This window comes from Cervus elaphus, chromosome 1, assembly GCF_910594005.1.
Source record: "Cervus elaphus chromosome 1, mCerEla1.1, whole genome shotgun sequence".
In the NCBI taxonomy this organism is placed as follows: Eukaryota; Metazoa; Chordata; class Mammalia; order Artiodactyla; family Cervidae; genus Cervus; species Cervus elaphus.
Genome location: NC_057815.1, coordinates 20,822,609 through 20,845,898, shown reverse-complemented (window position 1 = coordinate 20,845,898; position 23,290 = coordinate 20,822,609). Strand labels below are relative to the sequence as shown.

At 39.2% G+C, this 23,290-nt stretch overlaps 1 protein-coding gene across 1 annotated transcript; it reads right to left on the bottom strand.

Moving 5' to 3' along the window:
- Positions 1–9,043: 9,043 nt before the first annotated feature.
- On the bottom strand, positions 9,044–19,613 carry MMP12 (matrix metallopeptidase 12). Its single transcript, XM_043904657.1, has 10 exons — positions 19,479–19,613; positions 18,775–19,022; positions 17,609–17,757; positions 17,177–17,302; positions 13,658–13,819; positions 13,022–13,145; positions 12,070–12,203; positions 11,538–11,697; positions 10,735–10,838; positions 9,044–9,851 (listed from the first exon to the last, which is right to left on the bottom strand). The coding sequence occupies exons 1-10, from the start codon at positions 19,581–19,583 to the stop codon at positions 9,751–9,753; spliced, it is 1,413 nt and encodes a 470-aa protein (XP_043760592.1). The 5' UTR covers positions 19,584–19,613; the 3' UTR covers positions 9,044–9,750.
- Between the last annotated feature and the right edge of the window lie 3,677 nt (positions 19,614–23,290).

Sequence of the window (23,290 nt, the reverse complement as noted above, 5' to 3'; positions counted from 1 at the left end):
AGGAAGTGGAAGGGAGGCAGGTGTGAAAAGCAGCATGGTTCAAGCATAACCCCATACTGCCAAATCTACCGGACAAGTCACCTTTCAGCTGGAAAACTGAACAAGCTGAGAAACAACAACTCTGTTACACACTTTAGAGACGGACCTATGCATTCTGAAATTGTCCGTTTGGGGTCAGTTGGCAATTGTATGTCTCTATGTAACTTTCCAAGGTGGTTCAGGAGAAATTTAATAATTCTAGCAAGTCTGAGTGTCTCTTTCGGTAACTTGTACTATGGAAGGTATCTTGGATGAGAATGAAAATCTAAGGTCACAATTTCTTTTCTCTCATCCAAAATCAACATACCTCCAATAGAGATGTGGTTTCAACATTTTCTAGTTCATTGAAAAATAAATGTTCTGGTCCCTGATCAGACATTTGAAGAAAAAAAAAAAATCTTTCCAGTTCTTTAAAATGACTGCAAGTTCCTGAAGTTTTATAAGATAAACATAGATAAGCCTCCAAATCTATTTTCAAATAAAGCTTCTCTGACCCTATAAATAGTGGAAAAGTATATTCTAAAACAATTCTGTATATTCTAAAGCCATCTTGTTTTCAATGTTATAACTTTTCCCCTTTCATTTTATGTGTCATACATAGTAGACGCTCATTGCAGCACTATTTACGGTAGCCGTGACTTGGAAACAATGTAACTGTCCGATGACAGATGAACGGATAAAGATGTGGCACACGCATACGATGGAGTGTTACTCAGCCATAAAAGGGAATGCAATTGCGTCATTCGTAGGGATACGGATGGACCTAGTCTGTCATACAGAGTAATGTAAGTCAGAAAGAGAAAAGTAAATATGATATATTAATGTGGATCTATGGAGTCTAGAAAGATGGCACAGATGAACCTATGTCCAGGGCAGGAATAGAGACATAGACATAGGAAATGGACATGTGGGAGTGGGGGGATGGGAGGGTGGGGCAAACTGGGCGATTAGGATTGACATATAGGCACTACATGTGTGAAATAGAGAGCTAGTGGGAACCTACTGTGAAACACAGGAAGCTCAGCCCAGCACTCTTTCATGGGATAGATAGGGTGGTAGCTGGGAGGTCTCAGAGGGAGGGAATCTATGTAAGCATACAGTTGATTCACTTTACTGTACAGCAGAAAGTAACACAACATTATAAAGTAACTATGAAGTGAAGGGAAGTGATAGCTGCTCAGTCATGTCTGATTCTTTGAGAGCCCCCTGCCAGGCTCCTCTGTCCGTGGAATTCTCCAAGCCAGAATACTGGAGTGGGTTGCCATTCCCTTTCCCAGGGGATCCTCCTGACCCAGGGATCGAACCTGGTCTCCTTCACTGAAGGCAGATTCTTTCCCATCCGAGACACCAGGGGAGTCCCAAAGCAATTTACTCCAATAAAATAAATAAATAAATAAAAGTTCATTGTGGAGAAAAGAAAAAGCTTGGAAACATTACTTCTTTGGCTACTAATTAGGGTCTTCAATTTTTTTATAAAAATATTATATATACACATATATATGTACAATTTTCAAATTATATGTATTCTTGTGTTTTACATTTAGACCTCTGATTCATTTTGAGTTAATTTTCGTGAAGAGTGTAAAACTGTCTCCATTCATTCTTTTCCATGTGCGTGTCCAGTTGTCTCAGCACCATTAGTTGAAGATACTACCCCAGCTCCATTGTGTTTACTTGATCTTTTGTCACAGATCTATTGACCACACTTATGTGGATATATTTGGGCTCTCTATTCTTTCCCACTGATCTGTTCTTGTACCCATAACACACGGATTTGGTTACTGTCGCTCACTCTTCTCTTTCAACACTATGTGGGCTATTCTGGATCTTCTGCCTCTCCATACAAACTTTACTATTAGTTTGTTGAAAGTGGAAGTTGCCCAGTCATGTCCGACTCTTTGTGACCCCATGAACTATACAGTCCATGGAATTCTCCAGGCCAGAGTACTGGAGTGGGTAGCCTTTCCCTTCTCCAGGGGATCTTCCCACCCAGGGATTGAACATGGGTCTCCTGAATTGCAGGCAGATTCTTTATCAACTGAGCTATCAGGGAAACCCTTAGTTTGTTGAGATCCACAAAGCAACTTGCTGGTATTTTGACTGAAGCCAGTTGTCTTCTTAGACTGAAAATTTTCCCACATAATGTTTCTGCCAGATAAGTGAGAACACTGCTTCTAGGAGATTTATCTGGTAGCAGTGATGAGCTGCTGAAGGACTAGCAGGAGAAGAAGGTAAAGCTGACTGGCCTATACGGGCTATTATAATCTAAGTGAGCCGTTGGGAGAACCAGAGGGCTGCACATATAAGTCCCATATGAGGAAAGAGATGAAACAGAAAAGGGACAGGAAGGATAAAAAAAATAAGAAGAAGGCATCAGTTCCATTCAGTCACTCAGTCATGTCCGACTCTTTATGACCCCATGGACTGCAGCACACCAGGCCTCCCTGTCCATCACCAACTCCCAGAGTTTACTCAAACTCATGTCCATTGAGTCGGTGATGCCATCCAACCATCTCATCCTCTGTCGTCTCCTTCTCCTCCCACCTTCAATCTTTCCCAGCCTCAGGGTCTTTTCCAATGAGTCAGTTCTTCCCATCAGGTGGCCAAAGTATTGGAGTTTCAGCTTCAGCGTCACTCATTCCAATGAACATTCAGGACTGATTTCCTTTAGAATTGACTGGTTGGATCTCCTTGCAGTCCAAGGGACTCTCAAGAGTCTTCTCCAACAACACAATTCAAAAGCATCAATTCTTCGGCGCTCAGCTTTCTTTATAGTCCAGTTCTCACATCCGTACATGACTGCTGGAAGAACCATAGCTTTGACTAGATGGACCTTTGTTGGCAAAGTAATATCTATGCTTTTTAATATGCTGGCTAGGTTGATCATAACTTTTCTTCCAAGGAGCAAGTGTCTTTTAATTTCAAGTCTGCAGTCACCATCTGCAGTTATTTTGGAGCCCAAGAAAATAAAACCTCTGTTTCCACTGTTTCCCCATCTATTTGCCATGAAGTGATGAGACCAGATGCCATGATCTTAGTTTTCTGAATGTTGAGTTTTAAGCCAACTTTTTCATTTTCCTTTTTCACTTTCATTAAGAGACTCTTTAGTTCTTCTTCACTTTCTGCCATAAGGGTGGTGTCATCTGCGTATCTGAGATCATTGATATTTCTCTCAGCAATCTTGATTCCAGCTTGTGCTTCATCCAGCCTGGCATTTTGCATGATGTACTCTGCCTATAAGTTAAATAAACAGGGTGACACTATACGGCCTTGATGTACTCCTTTCTTCCCCAATTTGGAACCAGTCCATAGTTCCATGTCCAGTTCTAACTGTTGTTTCTTGACCTGTGTACAGAATTCTCAGGAGGCAGGTTAAGGTGGTCTGGTATTCCCATCTCTTAAAGAAGTTTCCATCTTTTGAAGAAGGTGTGGCGTGCCATTAATCGTGTAAAATGGGAGGAACTGAGATTACTAGTCTATAGTTAAGGGCTCCCCTGGCTCAGATGGTAAAGAATCTGCCTGCAATGCGGGAGACTCAGGTTTGATCCCTGGGTTGAGGAGATTCCCCTGGAGAGGAAAACAGCAACTCACTCCAGTACTCTTGCTTGGAGAATTCCATGGATGAAGGAGTCTGGCATGCTAGAGTCCATGGGGTTGCAAAGAGTCGGACATAACTGAATGACTATCACTTTCACTTCTCACAGTTAAGATTGATTCACAGTTCCTTTCTTTGTGACTTGACAGGTCTGTTCCTAGTATGGAAAAAAGCAAAGATTAAATGAGACCAAGCAACAGCTATTTATTCAGCTCTTGCTATAGAGCAAAGTCAGCCACTGAAATTCATGTCTTGGCAGACAAACTCAAAGCAGACAGACACGTGGAAAACATTATGGTGGGGGAAAGGGAAGCTTTCACATGTGTCCTGATTGGAAAGTGTTGATGTGGGGACACTGTAGCTGGGCTAACTAGAAGTGGGCCTCCTGTGCTATTGGTTAGGAAGTACATATTTGAGTTTTTCTGATTGATCCAAGTTGGAAACAAGACCAAAATGAGAGAGGCTGTCAGTTTCTCAGCAAATGTTGGACATTTTGGATTGTCACAAAAGCTACCTTTTAGCCTCCTAGATTGTCACTAGAGATATCAGTCTAGCTTCCTGCACTTACAAGCTGCTTTCCTGGGTTGTTTATTGCATATAAAGGGATTGGTTTCCTGGGCAGATTGCTACAGATAATGGGTCAAAGTTCTGTTTTTATGTATAGTTCAATCATTGTCTGTTTGTCCGTTCAGTTTCTCACTGAAAAAGTTGTCTCTACTCTGTGCCTTATGCACCTCTGTAAAAGAAGAGAAGTTGGAGTATTTACACTTGGCTGAATTACTTTTTCTTTTGTCATCCATATATTATTTACTTAAATTCTGGAATTTATAAGTGTTACATTCTGTGGCTTAGGTCAGATATCTGTAACCAGTAACACTCATTGCCCTGACAAAGCCATGTAATGATCCTGGGCAATGCTTTGCCATGGCTGAGACAGCTCATCTTCTGATGAGTCATGATTTGTAAATGTTGACACATTTTTGGATGGATCACATTATGTAAGAAGGCCAGAGTATAACTGTATTGTGGTAATAGCTAAAGTAGAGTTGGCAATGTACCAAAGCATGGCTAACTCACATAAATCTACAGAGCTAGTGGTAGGGTGCCAGCTTACTCTCCATTAAAATTATACCGTTAGAAGAAAGGAATAAAGGTTCTGAACTTTCAATATTTTATATGCTTTTAGGTAATTAAAGCCTATCACTTTTCTTGGAGTGTGTAATACACTCTTCACTTTTCAAAAAAGATATGGTCTTGTTCCTTTGATTGGAAGGTTTTCCTCTGCCCTCTCATTTTGCCTAATTTTTTGTGTTGTATTTGTATTAGATATGCCAGCTGCATTTCCAGATCTTGGAAAAGTGGCAGTCACGGGGCTCAGCAACGTGCTCCCCTCTGGTTACCAGAGCTACATGCTGTGGAAGCGCCCCCTTCTGCTGTGGTCTGGCAGAGACAGTGGGCACGCTGGGGGCAGGGCTGGCTCAGATGGCTGCTGGGTCTTCTTGTGCAGCGAGTGTGGGCCTGCTGGGAGGTGGGCTCGTGTCTCTTTGGGGCTAGCTGCACAGGCTGGGTCTGTGGGCCCTCTGGGCTGGTGTCAGCTCACTGGTTGGGAGGGGTAAAATAGACATTTCTACTGCTATTTTAAGAACGAAGAAAAAAGGGCAGAGAGAAAGTAAACAATTTGTTTGGTGTCACAGAGCCAGTAAATGAATATTACAATTCTAAAAACAGTTTCACCCAAACTTAAGCTCTTTCTGCTTTGCCACTTTGATTCTATTGACTGATAATCTTTCAACTAAGAAGGAGCATGATCTGATACTCTTTGGCTCAATAATTAGGGGCAAGATAAAATAGTTAATAAATTATTAACAGCAACAAGAATCTTACTCCTGGAATCTGTAGTTTTTTTTGGAGCAGTCAAGTTGACAAGAAAATATCTTGAAGGAGATGTGAATATAAGTGAAGTTTGGGGTTTGAGAAGTTTTTCCACTTTCTCTCTAAATTCATGACCTGGAACAAAATGTTCCCATTTTATAATTGCATAAAATATTATTTTCAAAGAAAGGAAAGATTATGAAATGTGTTTTGAGCCACAAAGGTACTGAATTGTGTGTTTATGGTCAGAACTTTAGAGATGGTTTTTTTGATGAGCACTTACGAATTCATGGCTAGCAAGATTTTTGATGGTAATTTTCTGGAATTGGAATATTGACCAGCCTTTGTGAGTAAGAATACTTAGGATTTTTGAATCCTAGTAAAATATACTCACAGCTTGCAGACATTTGTCCTAACTGGGCAGCACACGTGGAAGATAATTGACAGGAAAGACTGGACTTAGAAAGAGGAGAGGGAAGTCAGAAGGTAAGAAATTCATGAGAGGCACCTCCAAATTGAAGACCACCAGACATATGCTGGGACAAGAGACAGATCCAGGTTTCAGTTTTCAAGAATGTGAACATTTGAGAAAGAAAAACTTTGGAAAGGGTTAAGTCCAGGCTAAGATGATGTTAAAAAGCAAATGAAATGCAGAGATTGAATTTAATTTGAAGACACTACAAACTCTTGCCTCTATGTGTTTTATAGGTTTGATTGAACAACAGCTGCATCATTTCTGCTACCTAATGTGTATGTGAATTTGAACAAACGTTTTAACTTTTCTTTTTTTTTTCATTTATTTACATTTTAACTTTTCTGAACCTCACTTTTTCATCTGTGAGATCAGGATACTGATACATAGCTTGTAATGTGGGTATAAAGATTCAGTTCAGTTCGTGTCCAACTCTTTCCAACCCCATGGACTGTAGCACGCCAGGCTTCCCTGTCCATCACCAACTCCCAAAGTTTACTCAAACTCATGTCCATCAAGTCGGTGATGCCATCCAACCATCTCGTCCTCTGTCGTCCCCTTCTCTTCCTGCCTTCAATTTTTCCCAACATCAGGGTACTTTCCAATGAGTCAGTTCTTCCTATCAGGTGGCCAAAGTATTGGAGTTTCAGCTTCAGCGTCACTCATTCCAATGAATATTCAGGACTGATTTCCTTTAGAATGGACTGGTTGGATCTCCTTGCAGTCCACGGGACTCTCAAGAGTCTCATCCAACAACACAATTGAAAAGCATCAATTCTTCGGCACTCAGCTTTCTTTATAGTCCAACTCTCACATTCATACATGACTACTGGAAAAACCCATAGCTTTAACTAAATGGACCTTTGTTGGCAAAGTAATGTCTCTATTTTTTAATATGCTGGCTAGGTTGATCATAACTTTCCTTCCAAGGAGCAAATATCTTTTAATTTCATGGCTGCAGTCACCACCTGCAATGATTTTGGAGCCCAAAAAAATAAGTCTTTCACTGTTTCCACTCTTTCCCCATCTATTTGCCATGAAGTGATGGGACCGGATGCCATGATCTTAGTTTTCTGAATGTTGGGTTTTAAGCAAACTTTTTCACTCTCCTTTTTCACTTTCATTAAGAGACTTTAGTTCTTCTCTTTCTTCCATAAGGGTGGTGTCATCTGCATATCTGAGGTTATTGATATTTCTCCCAGCAATCTTGATTCCAACTTGTGCTTCACCTAGCCCAGAATTTTGCATGATGTACTCTGCATAGAATTAAATAATCAGGGTGACAATATATATCCTTGATGTACTCTTTTCTTTCCCAATTTGTAATCAGTTTGTTGTTCCATGTCCAGTTCTAACTGTTGATTCTTGACCTGCGTACAGATATCTCAGGAGGCAGGTAAGGTGGTCTGGTATTCCCATCTCCTGAAGAATTTTCCACAGTTTGTTGTGATCCACACAGTCAAAGGCTTTGGCATAGTCAATAAAGCAGAAGTAGATGTTTTTCTGGAACACTCTTGTTTTGTGATGATCCAACGGATGTTGGCAATTTGATCTCTGGTTCCTCTGCCTTTGCTAAATCCAGCTTGAATATTTGGAAGTTTACGGTTCACATTCTGTTGAGGCCTCACTTGGAGAATTTGAGGCATTACTTTGCTAGGGTGTGAAATGAGTGCAGTTTTGTGGTGGTTTCAACATTCTTTGGCCTTTTCCTTCTTTGGGATTGGAATGAAAAGAAATCCTTTCCAGTCCTACGGCCACTGCTGTGCTTTCCAAATGTGCTGGCATATTGAGTGCAGGACTTTAACAGCATCATTTTTTTAGGATTTGAAATAGCTCAGCTGGAAATCTATCACCTCCTCTAGCTTTGTTCATAGTGATGCTTCCTAAGGCCCACCTGACTTCACACTCCAAGGTATCCGGCTCAAGGTGAGTGATCACACCATCGTGGTTATCTGGGTCATGATGATCTTTTTTGTATAGTTCTTCTGTGTATTCTTGCCACCTCTTCTTAATATCTTCTGCTTCTGTTGGGTCCATACCATTTCTGTCCTTTATTGTGCCCATCTTTGCATGAAATGTTCCCTTAGTATATCTAATCTTCTTGAAGAGATCTCTAGTCTTTCCCATTCTATTGTTTTCCTCTATTTCTTTGCATTGATCACTGAAGAAGCCTTTTTTATCTCTCCTTGCTATTCTTTGGAACTCCGCATTCAAATAGGTATATCTTTCCTTTTCTCCTTTGCCTTTAGCTTCCCTTCTTTTCTCAGCTATTTGTAAGACCTCCTCCTGAGTTGAAATAGGCTTGACCATTTCTTAGATCTTGAGTATATCAAGCAACAATGGTGTGAAAATACATAGAAAACTACGAGCATTCCACAAACCTATGAGTTATTAGTTAGAATTTTAACATATGTACAATCCAGAGAGAGAGAATGTGTGTTAAAGCAGTGGAGAAACCCAACGTGAGCTGTGATGAGAAGTTTACTGAAATGGGAAGTTCCCATTTCCTTCCTTCTTCTCTCCAGGCTTGCGGTCATACACTGGAGATGCTCCTTGGGGTTGTTTGTAGTCTGGAGCATGCTGTCTCGATTTGAGACCAAGGATTCAGGTGGCTTTAGGCAAGTGACCAAAACAAATATAACTTTTTCCTGTTTCTGGTTGCCTTATCTCTTTTTCACCCCTTTGTGCAGTAATAGACATTGTATTTAATACTGAAAGTGAAAAGAAAGAAAGTGAAAGTGAAGTCACTCAGTCGTGTCTGACTCTTTGCCACCCTGTGGACTGTAGCCCACCAGGCTACTCCATCCATGGGATTCTCCAGGCAAGAGTACTGGAGTGGGTTGCCATTTCCTTCTCCAGAGGATCTTCCCTACCCAGGGATTGAACCCAGGTCTCCCACATTGCAGGCAGATGCTTTACTGTCTGAACCACTAGGGAAGTCCAAGTATTATTTAATAGCAAATTAAATATTATTTTATTTAATTATTTTCAAATTATTTTCAAAATTATTTTCAAAACACATATTCTGTTTTTCAAGAAAAAAATTCTTAAAAACCAAATACTTTCTTTCAAGTTTTTATTTGAGCAATACATATATTATAAAAGATAACAGAAAAATCAACACAATGGAATAAAATTATATTATCACCATAATTATATGATTTATTTATATATTACTTTCATTCATTGTCATTTTAACAGTTCTAAGTATAGTCTGCTTTTGTTGTTGCTGTTCAGTCACCAAGCTGATTCCAGCTCTTGGCGACGCCATGGACTGCAGCACATCAGGTTTCCCTGCTGCTCACCACCTCCCAGGGTTTACCCAATACATGCCCACTGAATCACTGATGCATCCAACTATCTCATCCTCTGTTGCCCTCTTCTCCATCTGCCTTTACCCCCAAGTAATTAAAATAATACCCTTGCTGAAACATACAGTGGTTACAGAGACTAATCATCCCTTGACTTAGCTAAGCCAAAGAAATAATTAAAATTGGTCAGTTCAAGGATATTAGGAACCAAGATATTCTTTTGGCCTTTGAGGGTGTCTCTTCAAACTCAGTAGAAGAGTTCAATAAAAACTGGCAATGAGCATTTTCAAAATCAAAGAATTTTATGTATATTATATAATCACTTGCCTATATAGTCATTTATCTATGGTCCATAGGTTTTACCTTATGATAACATATATATCATGGTACTGGGCACATATCAAGTACGTAATACTTTTTAAACTGAAGTGAACTGACAAACACCATTAATTATATCATTACTAACAACCCAGCTCCCTACTGCTTTTCAGGCTTTCAATGACACGTTGGGCTAGGACATGATATTTAAGTACTTTAGATCCTTGGAAGAAATAGTAGTGTCCTAAAAATGAAAAAAAAAAAAAAGAAGTATTTTAATTCTCTGATTGTATTCTTTGAAAAAAAAAAAAAAAGATGACCTAGATTAGACAAGATCAGATTCAAGATTATAAAGTTGGATTCCTCGGTTAGATATCCTGCCCCCAGATATCTACCTATTACTAGTATTTTCACCATAAATATCTTTAATGAGAAGGTTGTTTGATCTTTAAGACTGACTCTTAAAAATGCAAATGTTTTTGAAAATTCACACTCCAGGTGGAGAATTCAGAATGGAAGAGAGGAGAGTGGACTCAGGTAGGATACATAGAAGCTTTGATGGGGAAAATAAATAAAACATGGGGATAGGAATACAACCCAAAATATCTTGACCCAAAGATATCTTGCTTAGCCTGACCTTGCTGGAAGACATTCATAAACACAAATTCAAATAAATTTAGGCTTCTTTCATCCCACCCTGAGACTCAGTCCATGAGAACCCATGAAGGGTGGAAGGGACTGAAAGGAAGTTAAAGAGCTCAGGACATAACAATGTATAAAAGACTCCTGCTTGCCTTGACTGCTATCCGCTCGCTTACATATACTGTGCAACTTGATGTGATGGAAATCCCAGAGACTCAGACATATAAAAGTGGCAAGAATTATCTGCTCTCTGTCTGATAGACAACCCTAGTATAAATCCATCTTTGATGCCACCTCACTCTTTCTTCTGGCCCACCTATTCTGAGCCAAAAAAATTGTAGATTTTCTCTCAGTGGCCCTTTGGAGAACTGCAGAGTTCTTTCTCTTCCAATTTGGAGCCCTTTTTTTTCTGATCTGGAAGACTCTATAATCCAGTATTTTAATAAGGGGTTTCCACTATGTTCATGGTTTCCCAGTCCACTTACTGTTGCAATAGAAGACTGCATCAATTTTCGGGCCAATTCCTGGGAAGTATGTAGTAATCAACTTGGGATAACCAGGGTCCATGAATTGTCTCCTCTCGTCATACCTGAGCAAAGAAATAACCAGCAGAAACTACATCAAAATATGGATTTCATGACATTAAGCTTGATATTTCATGGTTATGAATCACAAAACCTGCCTTATTCTCTTCTGGAACAGTTTAAACTGTACCCATTGGAAAACCAAGGACCTAAACTGTTCACAGATTTACTCCAAGTTTCTATAGGACTCAAACCCTAGGCTTCTTGACTTCCAATCAAGCACTCTCCCCGCTCTGCCAGAATGCTTCTGCCAGTGCTAGCGCCTGACTCTCTAATTTCCAGTTAATGACTTTGAACAATCTGCTGTCCCTCATAGCATGGTTCCCTCATTCTGTCTCCTTGGGATCCAACAGTTCTAGAAAGGAATCCGAAAATGCATACGCCCTGCAAACTGACTGCAAATACTAGGTCTCATACATCCACACCACTCTTCTTCAATTCATTTCTACTGTGATTAGTAACGTGACATTTTATTTAAAGTGCTCCTTTTAAAACATGCATTGCTATCTCCTATCATAAATCAACAGTACAGAGAAAAGAATTAGGTTGAAAACAACTGTTCCAGTGCTATATTATCTTGATCCCTCTTCCAGGAAAATCAAGGGCCTTTTTAAATTTAGATAGAAAAGCTGTCTTCTGAAAAATCCCATTCCCTGACTGTTTCACAAATCTTAGGGGTCAAATTATCAACCATGAAAGCTCACCTCCAAAACTTGTTACCTACAAAGAAGTAGGTCTTATAGAAAAGTGGGTTAAAAACAGCTGCATCAATTTTTTTCACTGAGGAGGGGAAGCCCAGAGAATGTATGCTCTTGGGATAGTTTAACTGTGGTTTCAAATTGTTCATTAACCAGTACTTGTCATCTGTAAAGACAAAGAGAATGGGTACATTGGAATCATACAGAAAGAGTAATAGAAATACTGACTCAGCAGAAGCAACATCATTCTTGTTTCATAGATTCAGAATATGTTACTCCTGTTCTTAAACATGGTTTACCTTCTATGGCTCTGTATTTTTTTTTTCCAAAGTGTTATCATCTTATATTTTACAGAATTTTGCAATAAGCTTTACATATTATCTAAGTATATTTACCCCATTTGGGGCTGTATTTCAGAGCCCCCAATAATAAAAATCTGGAGTGCTTTTTAAAAAGTTCTTTAAATGTGGTACTATTTCCTTAATTTGTTCTCTTCCTTAGAAGTAGATGCAATAGCAAAACTAAACATTGGAATTACCTTTAAAAAGGAAAACGTGGCTTCTGTCTGCAACTTCATAAGCAGCTTCAATGTGAGATGGTAGGTTTGGACCTAAAGAAGAAATTAAACTAATGCTGCTTTTTGGACTCTCAGCAAGCTTCCACCAGAAGAACCTGACAAGAAACATTTAACACGTTAAAAAATCACCGTAGACTGAAGAATCATGAAAAGGGAAGGACCTGTGGAAGAACTTCATGTTTCTTTCCAGGAGCTTCCCATTCTGTTCCATGGGCATTTGTGCAGGAGAACCACACGCAGAGGATTTTAATCACCTCCAGTACTAGCAATGATCTTAACAGGCAGACTGGCATATGGAAATACATGGTGCTTGGAACCAAGGTATCTAGGTTCTAGTCTGAGCTCACAACCCAGGCGGCAGTTCTGTAACCTAAAGGAAGTCAACTCAACCTCAAGTATCTCAGTTCCATAATCTCAATAATGGGGAATATTTGTTCGATCTATATCAAATACCAATTTTCTCCACTGACCCACACATCCAATATCTGGTTCAATATATGTTCTAAGACAAAAACCATACGTCATCCTGGAATTCTCTTTTTTATAATCAAGAATCGAGTCTGGTACCCTGTCACAGCTTTAAGTCCAGATTTGACCGTCTTAATTTAAATCTATCAGTATGATAAAATAGTCTGGCATCCTTGCTACCTGTCTTATCTATCCCCAACCCAGATTCTTGCCACAGATCCATTTTTTTACAGTTCAGTTTTCTAGTTAAAACAAATATAATCACACTGCTCTCCTGCTTCAAGATCTTCAAGATCTCTCCATTGCCTTCAGAATCAAGTCCAAGTTCCTACTAACAGATTTTATCTACTTCGTTTTTTAAATCATTTTTCACCATCCTCTCTCACACACACAAAAATCTGAGGGATCAGCCTTTAATATTTGTTAGATATGAAAATGATCTTACCTGTCTTTAAAGAAAAAAATTTTATCTCCCACAGTAGTAACAGCATCAAAACTCATATTGGGGTCACAAGCAGCTGGGTTTGTACTGCCAGGATTTGACGGAATATGGTGTTTTTCTGGACGTCCTGAAAATACATTTCAAGAAGCATCAGAAAAAAAAAGTGCCTTTTATTTTTAAGATGAAGAAACACTCTAAAACATTCAATGTTCTTGATGAAGAATACTTAAAAAGCAATTTATGTTTTCTGTAACATTCACAGGAAGCATACAATAAATATTTTTCCCCTGCCATGTAGTTGCAACATTGTGGAGAATAAAACTCTGATCACTCTGTTCTCCTGTTCTGGTTAGATTATTTCTCTATGTGCCTTCTTCAAAAGACAATGGTATGGTGGATAGGAAAAACAGATTTCAGACCAGAAGACTCAGGTTTTGCCTCTGGCTCAGGCATAACAAACTAGGTCCCCTTGTACTCATCCATAAAATGAAGATAATATCTGTGTTGCCTACCTCACAGAATTTTCATGGGGTTCAAAGAGAAGATAAATGTTAATGTTTATCCAAATGCAGATAGTATGAGATTATTCATTAGAATGAGTATCTTTATTTGGCAAAATGGTGAAGAAATTCAACTCACCATAGAGAGACTGAATGCCATGTATGTCATCAGCAGAGAGGCGAAATATCTTGTAGTCAATATCTCTGTAGCTGGGAAACATTATGGCACTTGTATCGCTGGAATGGCCAAGACCCAAGGAATGGCCAATCTCATGAACAGCAACTAGGAACAAGTTTGGGCCTAAGAGAGAACCAGTGAAATCTATTGGCATCTATAGAACAATGACACAACCACTCTGACAGTGAAAAGGGAAACTTTTAGAAATACCTCATTTTCCTCCTTCATAAGCAAGCGTTTTCAGCCTTGGCACTGTGGACAGATCCCTCTTTGCTATCAGGGTTGTCTTGTGCATTACGGATCTTTATAAATCTTTCATTTTACCATTGAATTCAAGTAGCACCACTACCCTCTAGTTCTGACAACCAAAAAAAATGTTTCCACGTATTTTTTTTTCTTTTCTTTTTATTGGGGTATAAAGTAAAAGTGAAGTTGCTCAGTCGTGTCTGACTCTTTGCGACCCCATGGACTATAACCTGTCAGGCTCCTCTATCCATGGGATTCTCCAGGCCAACATACTGGAGAGGGTTGCCATTTCCTTCTCCAGGGGATCTTCCCCACCCAGGGATTGAACCCAGGTCTCCCACATTGCAGGCAGACTCTTTACCGTCTGAGCTACCAGGGAAATAGTTGCTTTAAAATGTTGTGTTAGTTTCTGCAGTACAGTGAAGTGAGCCAGCTATGTGCATGCATATGTCCCCTTCCCTCTGGGACCTCCTTCCCACCCCCTCATCCCAGCCATCTCGGTCACCACAGAGCACCAAGCTGAGCTGCCTGTTCTATAGAGCAGTTCCCACCAGCTGTCTACTTTACGCATGGCAGTGCATGCCTCTGGTTAAGGACCACTGCACTCTCAGACAAGTGAAATATGTTCCACTGTCAAAACTTCCAGAATGACTCACAGCTGTGTTCATTGCTCCTAAGTAATTCTCAACTCACAAGACCTTGTTCTGCTTTTCCCTTAATCAGGCTTCACTGGATATAGAAAAGTCTTTGGTAACCTTCCATTACAAAACTCAAGTCTAAATCAGTGTTAAGTTCCAGGTGAGTCACTGAGAAAAACACCACATTATATCTAATCCTTATACAACCAAAAGGAAGTCATCTTGTTCTCTATTTTCAGATGAGGATATAGTATCAGCAAGATTAAATGACAAATTAAGTGCCTGAGCCAAAATTCACAGCCAAATTTCTTGGCTCTAAAAATTTCTTGGATCACCCTTCTCCTAAACATGGTTCCAAATGAAATCAGAGAGACTGTATTTACACTTTAGACATATTTACACTACCACATTATAGTTGTAACTGTTATTTTTTTTTTCCTGTATGTCCCAGAGGCTGTACCTTTGTAGGTAAGAGACAAGGGTGTGCCCTTTCTCTCAGATTTCCTAATTCTCAGATTTGAAAATTCCTGATTTTTTTTAAAATCTTCATTATAGTCTAATGCTTTCATTTGGTTCTTTCTTTCTCTATAGCAAAAGGAAGCTCAGAACTGACTTCCCAGGGTCACACACCATTTAGCTACAGAGCCTGATCTTGAAATACTCTCTAGAACCCAAGATGAACAAAGAGTTCACACCTCTCTGAGGGGGTCTCTACGAATACGGATTCTCCAAGCCCTCCCTGTAACACACGGGTCCAGTAACTAATTCAGAGATGCTTCCACTTCTACCAAACAATGAGAAAGAAGAAGCAAAGACTAATTCTCTCCACTCTGCATAAGACTAGGAAGAGTGAACAAAACCTTTTACGATTTGGCATAAGCCTGAATTTATCTTACTCTCAATTCCTGTACTACTTTGTACAAAAGATCACCATTGGTTCTCATCTCAAAATAATGGACTTTTGTTTATGTTCTGTTTCCTTTTAGATTGTGTATTTCTCAGTGGCAAGACTGTGCTCTTTTTTTTTTTTTTTTAATTTTTTTTTTTATTATTATTATTTTTTTTTCCAGTGGGTTTTGTCATACATTGATATGAATCAGCCATGGATTTACATGTATTCCCAATCCCGATCCCCCCTCCCACCTCCCAAGACTGTGCTCTTTTCATTTCTGAATCTAAGCACCCCCATCACCTAACTCCCTAATAGAAACTCAGTGAAGACTATGGGAATCATTCAATTAATTTACCATGCCAAAAAGAAAAAGGATTTACTGTGTCAAAATTAGTTGAGAATAAGGATTTTACATTAGAATTTTCATAAATAATTCAGTCTTTTGAAAGCTTAGAATTAAGCAAATTAAAATAAGGCAACATGGACAAATAGAAAGTATACATTTTGCTAAGATAAGACCTAGGAAATAAATGGTCTGGTCCCAGCATTTTCCACAAGGTAGCCTCTAACCTTTTCTTTTCTCTATCTGTAAAGGTCTGTGTTAAATGACTTTCCTAAGTTTCTTTAGAATTTTAAAAATTCTCCAGGCTAATCAGCACGTTTCTCCTGTCAGATGAAAAGATTACAAACCCCAAATGCCTTTGGATAAAATTTGCACAAATTTAACATGTTTACTGAATATTTGAGGCTCAGCCAGGACCTAATCATTTGTCTTTTGACAATAAAAAAAAATTCTCTTCTCAATCAAAGGTTTCATAAGCCTTAGGCCATGTGTCAAACTAAAACAAATAGCCTTTCTGGTCTATAAAAATATTGCCATCAATGCAAACAATATCAACTGGGGGTGGAGATGATGGTGCTGAGTAGAGCACATTCTTGATGAATTTCTCTCTATTTCCTTTCCACATATGGTCAGTCATATAGTCTAGAATTTCCAATAGAAATATTAGGAAGGCCTCTGATGTGATGCCTTGAATTTTCCAGTGGATAGTGACTTCTCCAAATAACAGGGGATGCTCATTACCCTCTTCCCCCAACTGTCTGGGATGGATGATGAGTTTTATCCCCTCTGTAAGTACACACAAGGTATTAAATGATCAATGGGGCATTTTGAAATTTTTATCCCAGAACCACAAGAGACTACCTGATCACATAACCTTGTGTTTCTTTATAGAGATCTCCAAATCCTCTATAACTTTATCTTTTTATGCCACTATGAATTTAGGAAATTGTTGGCATATAATGAATCATGCAAATGATCACCCTGTTCTAGGATTATTGGCATACACAGCATTAGTATCTGTATTTGTTCGAGTTTATGGATTGCACTACCAAAAACTGATCCCCTAAATAATGGCTTTTTTCTTTCCATACCATGGTTCTTAAGGTTCCTGAGTGTATACTAATAAACTAGTTTATCTTCATAGATTCTTGGAAATGAACTTTAAAATAATCTAGTTCAATATACTCCATTTATAGAGGGTGAAGTGGAAACAGTGTTAGAATTTTATTCAGTGTCAAAATTTTAATCAGAAAAGTTTCCTTGTCCTTATAATCCTTTTTCAGAATGTGGCCTTTCAAAAACAGGATATAACTTGGAATTTGTTAGGATTTTTTAATTCTTTGAGGGTTTGGGGAGCCTACCTTTGCGTGATTTAGTCCAGGTTTCAGCCTCATCAAAATGCGCATCTCCTCCAAGACCAGCTCCAGGTGCAAAAGCATGGGCTAGGATTCCCCATGGGCCATCAAAAGGATAGGCGTCTCTATGTTCTTATTTTTAAAAAAAGAAAAATAAAATTAGTCTATCTACATATGTTTTGTGTGTGTGTGTGAGTGTATGCTCAGTCATGTCTGACTGTGGCCCCATGGACTGTAGCCTGCCAGGCTCCTCTGTCTATGGAATTTTCCAGGCAAGAATACTGGAGAGGGTTGCCATTTCCTATTCCAGGAGATCATCCTGACCCAGGGATTGTACTCTCATTTCTTGCAACCCCTGCATTGGCAAGAATATTCTTTACTACTGTGCCACCTGGGTCACGCCAAATGAGACAGATGACGTAAGTTCAAGTTGTCTACCTCGAAATGCAAATTGTATCATGATGTCAGCTTCGTTTTCATGAATCTTTCTGAATTTCAGGGGGGTCACATCACTCCATACTTGAAAAGCTTTCTGGAAGGCATCGTCAACATCCTCAGGCCTCAAGTCAGGGGTGTAATTGTTGATTCTTTACCAGCAGAACAAAAGAGGAAAATACATGGAAATCATGTGTTAATTTTGTTTTATTACAATACTTCATTTCTGCTAGCATCATTCAAGAATGAATCGTTCCTAACCCTATATGCAAGACAGAAAAAGAGACACAGATGTATAGAACAGACTTTTGGACTCTATGGGAGAAGGCGAGGGTGGGATGATCTGAGAGAACAGCATTGAAACATGTATATTATCAAGTGTGAACCAGATCACCAGTCCAGGTTGGATGCATGAGACAAGTGCTCAGGGCTGGTGCACTGGGAAGACCCAGAGGGATGGGATGGGGAGGGAGATGGGAGGGGGGTTCAGGATGGGGAACACATGTAACTCCATGGCTGATTCATGTCAATGTATGGCAAAAACCACTACAATATTGTAAAGTAATTAGCCTCCAACTAATAAAAATAATTGGGAAAAAAAAAAGAGGCAGCACTGCAAAATTTGAGAACCATTGCAAAAAAAAATAATAATAATAATGAAATAAAATACTATCTTGCAAAAAAAAAAATGAATCATTCCATAGATCAGTAGTCCAGATGAGAAAAACCTGCTTCATCTACAGAAATATTTATCCTTGGGCACCTTACTCCTTAAACAGAATCTAATTTGATTTCTACTCATTTATGATTTACAGGTCACCATTATGAAGGATTTACATTTGTAGAGGCTTATGTTTTTTACCCTTGCTCCCAGACTTCTTCATTTATCCATCTAAATAGTCTATAAAGCTTTCTCTTGCCTCTTTTTAGATCCAGCTCCATTCTTCTTTTATTTATGGCTTTCCTACTCTGTTCTGGACTTGCAAGCCCAACAATTCCATTGAGGGAATGGTTTTCCCTTCTAGAGACACTATTTCAACACAGGGATAGTGTTAATAATTGAGGGATGCTTACTATCTACATCCAGATTTAGAGTTCTATCTAAGTGGCTCAAGTTTCTAGAACACAGACCTAGGGGAAAGTAGAAAAATACTTGGCTATGATGTTACCTGTAGGTGATAAGACGTTTCTTCCAGACCGGCCTCCCTGGAAATACTTGGAAATTTTCAACATCCGGCACTCCACATCGAGGTCTGTGCATCATATCCAGAGTAGATGTGTCCAGTTGCCCAGTCACTTTTAGCCCAAAGAATTGCTGCATTTCCTGAATTTTATTCTCCATGATGTTCCTATTGACTTTCATTTTTGTCATTGGAGTTGTTTCCATCTCGAGGCCATAAAAGTTTGCCAAATATCTCTGGAAAAAATACATTTATTGACACATCATTTTATGTAGAAAGATTTCTGTCAGAGCTCTGTATTTATAACTCAGCTGCACACTGATGCCTTTTTAAGGCAAGGGTTTTGGCCATTTTGGAGAGTTACTCAGTTTTTCTGAATCTCTTACATATATGGATGTTATGAAACTTTTGTTTGATTTTTTCTTATTAATTCTGTCTCATATCAATTTAATTTTTAGACCAGCCAGAAGAATCTAGAAAAGTAGAGGAAATTTTTTTCTTCCCAGACACTTTTTTCTTACATTCCTCTTCAGCAATAAATAAATAAAAATAAGAAAACAACAAAACAGTGCTAAAATCCAATAGCTCCCTAAAACAATTTTCAACTAGTCCTTTCAGAATAAAACAGGTCAGTGAAATAAATCTTAAAGACAAAAATCAGTCTAGATAAATTCTATAGTGCCAATTCTTACTTGAGCGAACGCCACTTCACTTTCTTCAGGGCTTGGATAGTTAGTCAATGGGGCAGCTCCAGAAGCAACAACCTGCAGAGCTAGTATCAACAGAAGAAACTTCATTCTACACTTCTTCTGAACAGCTTAACCCAATTTACCCTGTTCCTTTCCAATGCAAGTTCCTTAAATGTGTCTCTTTATATAGCCCTTAGGCCAGGCTCTGTGAATACGAAATTCTTTGTGTGACTCACAGTTGATATCATCCTTTGATTTTTCTCAAAAATAAATATGACCTTATTCTAGGACCAACAATGGGTCAATTCATATCTAACCCATCCATGGGTCAATTGACATCAGAGTCATCCCTCACTCAGACAATTCAGAGTACATTTCTTTAAAATAAATAAGCTCCAACTTCCATCCACCTTATAAAATAAGCCATTATATGAGAAATAATAAGCACCTAAAATATTGAAATAACTTAAAAATGAAATTTTAAGGAGTTCTGAACTTTCAGTATAATACTTTCCTCATATTCTTTAGAGGTGAAATAATCTTTTTTTAAAAAACTAAATTTAAGAATTTAGATAAATAAAATTCTTTTGCTAGAATAGAATACTCTGTAAGCTGAATCTAGCTCCCTAGAGATCTGGTGTAGAGATTTCACGTTTAGAAAGGAAAAGTTTATAACATCATGATGTTTTGATGTTTGTTCTCTGTACCATACAGACTCAGATCTTACTTCTATAACTTGAGATCTTCAGGCTTCAAATTCCAGCTCTGTAACTGAGGAGAGAGATTCCAAAGGCAAATTTCCTCACATCCTTCACACTGGTAGCATGAAGATCAACACTCCAACTTTGGGAGATAGCAAAAGTTTGCCTCTGGAATCTCTCTATCTCCCCATCAACTCAGCCTCCTCCCTCCATGACTTAATTGTCCCATGAACACAGAATCTGCCTCTCGGTCAATAGGGAATGTTTGAAGACTGAAAGCATTTAGGACTCAAGGAATAAATTCCAAAGGTAGAAATGCAAGCAATGGGGTTGCCTCCTGATTCTACATGAAGAGTTTGGGGGAGTGGGAGTGCACTGAGAAATGGAGTATTTCATGCCTCATCAGCAGACAAGGGTGTCACAGTCATCAGTGATGGCAGCCCTCCTTTGTGAACTGGTGAGCTCTAAGGTCACTCAGGAAGAGGAAGAATGTTTGTGATCTAGCAGCCACCAGACTGCAGCCACTCCTTACGGTGAGCCCCATGGAGCTCGGGACGTGAAAAACACAGGATCCTGGCCCAGGACAGCTGAGATGCCTATGAGAGGAATGATTTTAGTGAGCCCAGACTCTTGCATCTTTCCACACACAGACAAGCACTAAGTTCCTCGGTTTGGTATACCTGATTTTCTTTAATTAGCTATGATCTTCTGATGCTCAGACTACCTGCCCTTTGTTGCAAACCTTCTATGTAATCTGGCTCCATCCCTTAACTCCATGGACCAGTTCTCTCAGGATCACTTGAGATGCTGTCTCCCAGGCTTGAACTCCTAAAAATTCCCGCCAAATGAAACGCAACACTCAACTTTTAGGTTGTGACTATTTTTTAAGTTGAGAGCACAAAACTGTGTGCTATGATTCAGTCACTGTTCTGACCCACCTTCAAGGCCTAGGGAAATTCTGGCTGCTCCCTAGGATTTCCCTGAGGCTATGGCTCCAGGTGAATGATTTCCTTCTTACGCAAAGCGGGTCCTCTACACTGTACCTGGTATCTACTTTCAAACTATCCGCCTTTCTCAAGCTCTGACTTCCTGTTTTTCTGGTGGGTTTTTTTTTTTTGACTATGCCATGTGGCTTGGGGGATCCTAATTCTCTAATTAGGGATCAAACCCAGCACCCAGCAGTATAAGGGAAGATTTCTAACCACTGGACCAGCAGGGAATTCTCTCAGGCCTTTCATTTGAAAATGAGGATGATAACTTGTACTTCCTTATGCTTTTGTGATGATTAAATGAGATGATGTTTAATAAATACAACACATACTACAGGCACTCATTAATATTCATTCTTTTCCCCTTGGCCTCAAAGGACATCATTCATTGTAAGTTTGCAGCCAGACATGGCTCTAGGATTCATGAAGAGAAAGATAACACAGGAGAATTGTAAGGTAATCTTTTCTGATATTGAATTTAACCAGAGAATTATAAGAGGAGCCTGACTGTTAGGCTATAAATCAAGAAAAATGGGATTTATTAGAAAATATGGGAGCATTTTATTTCTCCACCAACAGAACATTGCCCAGCATGGGCAGGGACAGTCAGAGTGTCCATGATTGCACTTCTGGTGCCCAAACCAACCTGGAAATTAGTAGGTGCTCAATAAACATGTGTGAAGGAATCTAGTTGGAGAACAGTGTCTAAAGATATGAGTAGTAAATTTCTTCATGGGAGCAATCATTACATAAGAGGATATGCTCCTAAACTTCTCTGAAAGCATAAACTGGTCTCATCCACAGCAAGAAGGAATCAAGTTCTTGGAAGACTTTAGAGAAGTCAAGAAATATAGGATGTAAGATGCATGCTTAAAATTACCAAAGATAAAAAGGAAGTGAAAGAAGGTTCTCACTGAAAGGTTGCTAAAAACAGAAACTCACACCCCGATTTTAACGGTCTCTGAATCTTTGCTGATCAAATGTCACAGATGGGTAATCTGGACCCCTTGGGCAACCAGAGAACGTTATCGGCAGTGTCGTTAACTGAGAGTCTGGGGTCAAGTTGATCCGCTTTAGAATCTTGGCTCCATCATTTTATGACCTTGTCCAACCACTTCCATTTCTTTAAGATTTAACTTCTTCATTTGTAAAATTGGAACAATAATATTATCTATCTCAAGAGTTGTAAGAATTACTTTAAATTATAGGGGAAATTTTTTTAGCTTAATGCCAGACACAGAAGACTCAGTAATTTGATGCCTTCCTTCTTTTACTGTACTCCTATGTAAGACATTTAAAAGAGACTGGTAATGAAAGGGAGATCAACAACATACCCTGACTAATCTTCTGTGGTATTTAGAAGGAGCTACAGTAAGATTGAGCTTCCCAGGCGGCACAGTGGTAAAGAATCTGTCTGCCAATGCAGGAGATGCAAGAGACTCAAATTTGATCCCTGGGTCTGGAAGATCCCCTGGAGGAGGAAATGGCAACCCACTCCAGTATTCTTGCAGGAAAATTCCACAGACAAACAGACCCTGGGGTACAAAGAGTGGGACACAACACATGCATACTTAAGATTATGATCGAGGCACAGGCTGAAAGCTCAGAGTACCAACAGGGACTTGGCTTTCAGAGGACACGCTGAGTGAAGAGACAATCAAGGAGTCACTGGCGATGCTTCATGTGAAAAAGCACATATCCATGAAAATGCAGAAAGTAGCCAAGGTCAGAGTTCCTCATGAGGGATGACTTGCACTAAGAGCTTCACAAAGCTTCCAAAAGTATCCAGAGCTCTATGACATTGTTTCCTTCTTGACATACCCCAGGACATTTTAGGGTACATTCCTGATTCAATCATCTTCAGCTAGTTGTCATCCCTGAGGATACAGAGGCAAATCAAAGTATGGTCATCAGCAAGGGACCAAGACAGAGAAATGTTCCCAAAATATACAAAAAACTCCTTATGGATAGCTTGCTGCTGCCAACACTGTAACAATGACACAATAATACCTCAATTTAAATATATATATTTTGCTGAGCCATGGCTTAGTTGCAGCACTCAGGATCTTTGATCTTCATTAGAATGTGTAGGATCTAGTTTCCTGACCAGATATCAAACTTGGGC